Source organism: Aplysia californica, unplaced genomic scaffold (genome assembly GCF_000002075.1).
Source record: "Aplysia californica isolate F4 #8 unplaced genomic scaffold, AplCal3.0 scaffold00810, whole genome shotgun sequence".
NCBI classification, from domain to species: Eukaryota; Metazoa; Mollusca; class Gastropoda; order Aplysiida; family Aplysiidae; genus Aplysia; species Aplysia californica.
In genome coordinates, this window is record NW_004798080.1 from 194805 (window position 1) to 197587 (window position 2783).

Consider the following 2783-nt stretch of genomic DNA (forward strand, 5'->3'; position numbering starts at 1 on the left):
GGGGGAGAGAGAGAAAGAGAGAGAGAGAAAAAGAGAGAGAGAGGGGTGGGTGCATGGGAGCGAGAGAGATTATTTCAGGTGAATGTGGGTGGTAAGTGAGTTCTGTTGTTTTGCAACCAGTTATGTCCATTGCAGTTGATTGTAAGGTCCTCGCTGGTGCCTGACAACATGCTGTCGTCACTGTGGGGGCTGGTTGTAAAACTACCACAACACAAAAACAAACATTAAAATAAAATAACAGCGGAAATCACTGGTATTATAGTAACATCAACAAATTATAACGACTTCAACTCATACAGGGGTGCATGATGTGTGCGTGTGTTCGGTATACCATGAAATGCCGTGCCATACCATGCCATGCCATACCATGCCATACCATGCCATACTGACTTCCTCTATTTCAGACAACTCCTGCGAGGTTGTTGCTACCTGACCTGGTGAAGATCTGTGTGCATGTGGCAAGAGGCTGTTGCTACTTACAGGACATGCACTTTGTTCACAGGTGAGAATAAAAGAGAGACAGAGACAGAGACAGAGAGAGAGAGACAGAGAAACACAGAGAGTGGGAGAAAGAGAAACAGAGAGAGATGGAGAGAGAGAGATGGAGAGAGAGAGAGAGATGGAGAGAGAGAGAGAGCGAGAGAGCGAGAGCGAGAGAGAGACAAAAAGAGAGAGATGGAGAGAGAGATAGAGAGGGGAGAGAGAGAGGGGGGAGAGAGAGACAGAGACAGAGAGACGAAGAAACAGAGAGAGAGAAAGATAGAGAGAAAGATAGAGAGACAGAGAGAGAGAGAAAGAGAGATGGAGAGAGAGATGGAGAGAGATGGAGAGAGAGAGAGAGAGATCGCGAGGGGGAGAGGGAGAGAGAGATATTCTACGCCTTAACAGCTATTTCCAAGTCAAACTTTCAACCACCACATCACACCACTCTCACCCGTTCGATTCTGTGTTTCTCTTTTTTTTTCAGAGATCTCGCGGCCAGAAACTGTTTGGTCTCCACCAAGTCTCCGGCAGACATGACAGTGAAGATCGGAGACTTCGGTCTGGCCCGGGACATTTACAAACACGACTATTATCGTAAGGAAGGGGAAGGACTTCTGCCCGTGCGCTGGATGTCACCGGAGTCTTTGGTGGATGGCTTCTTTACTACCCAGTCTGATATCTGGTATGTGTGTGTATGCATTTGTGTGTGTGCGCGTATGTGTATAATATTTGTGTGCTTGTGTGTGTACGTGTGTGTGTGTGTGTGTATGTATGTGTGGAGCCAGAGAGAGAAATAGGGGAAGAGAGAGAGAGAGAGAGAGAGAGAGAGAGAGAGAGAGAGAGAAGAAAAAGAGAGAAAGAGATGAGGTAGAAGAGAATGAGAGAGAGAATGAGAGAGAGAGAGAGAGAGAGAGAGAGGGGGAGAGAGAGAGAGAAGAACAAAAAGCTAAGACATTATATCATCAATGTAGAGTTGTTTGGACAAGTTTAGTCGATTCACCATGTGCCTTCTCCTCCTCCTCCTCCCTCCATCCAGGGCGTTCGGTGTGCTCATGTGGGAAGTGATCACCCTGGGCCAGCAGCCCTATCCAGCCCGCACCAACATTGATGTCCTGCACTTTGTACGAGACGGGGGGAAGCTGGAAAGGCCGGAGAAATGTGCTGATGAAATGTGAGTTATGCACCCCCTCTTTCATGTTTCACTAAAATGATTTTCAATATAATTGGGACTGCTGTGCCGATAACTCATACTGGAATTCTTGACCGGACGTTCCTGGACTTTTCAATCGGATATGGACTTGATATAGGTTTTCCTGCTCTGAAGCGATCATATAGGGGCATACTGTAAGATTCTACTATAATGAATTTGTTAAATCTATTGAAACAATCAGAGTGCTGTTCCGTGTTTCTGAAACTACTTATAGTATGTGTACTCTGCCTTTGGCAAAAGTCTATTTGAACCGACCATTCTTGAACTAAACTAAAAGCGTCTTTCCTGCTTGACATCGCGGCGTCTCTCGTGTGCTCCCACTAGAAGTGGAGACACTGGAAGTAGAAGGTCAAGTAAGTTCAGAATAGAGGGCTCAAGTAGACTTTAACCTTACTTGTAATGTGTTTCCTGCTCATCGAAGTCCGTAGCATAGTCTTCGATATTGACTGGAACATTGTTTGTTAGATTGTCTGAACCTCTATTCACTTTGCATTATCAGTTCTACTATTCTGTTTCTGTTTTGCCTGTGTTCTGACTATGACCAATTGCATCTTCAGCCGAGAATATTTCTCAAACGAAACTGCAGAATTAAAAGTCAAGATGACTTGCAGCTTCTGCTGTGGCCAATGAGACCAATTCTGGCAGAGAAAAGTTCCACATTTTAAGCATTCAAAAGCTGGATTCTGTTACTGTTGTTTGTATCTGCAGGTACTCTCTCATGCGCCAGTGCTGGAGTTTCAACGCAGACAACAGACCCAGTTTTGCGACTCTATTGGAGCAGCTGGAATTGTTCCAAGAGAAGTGTGCCAGCATGAGCCCTGAGGAGATCGCCCAGCTGTCGCCGACTGTAGCCGATGGTAAGTCTCTCCTCGCACTTTCTCTCTTTGGGGTTATGGCTACGATTTGCTCCTTCACTCTTTTCTACACGACTGTTGGTAACTCGTACAGTTGTGAAACAGAGCCATTCGTGGAATACCAGTATACAACCACACCTTCACATGCATTTTCTATTGATTCTGTTTTTAAATAATTTCCTCTAGTTATTATGATTTTCTATGCTAAAATAAACGAATTGGCCTGCCACTTCTTT

At 45.1% G+C, this 2783-nt stretch overlaps 1 protein-coding gene across 2 annotated transcripts in view; it reads left to right on the top strand.

Moving 5' to 3' along the window:
• Positions 1-404: 404 nt before the first annotated feature.
• The window catches only part of LOC106013338, a gene marked incomplete at its 5' end in the record, with an annotated part of 14937 nt that continues 12558 nt past the window's right edge, over positions 405-2783 (top strand). For both annotated transcript variants that reach the window (XM_013088790.2, XM_035972712.1), the window contains 4 exon segments: positions 405-502; positions 968-1165; positions 1520-1654; positions 2402-2550. In XM_013088790.2, the coding sequence (XP_012944244.1) occupies positions 405-502; positions 968-1165; positions 1520-1654; positions 2402-2550 (580 nt within the window).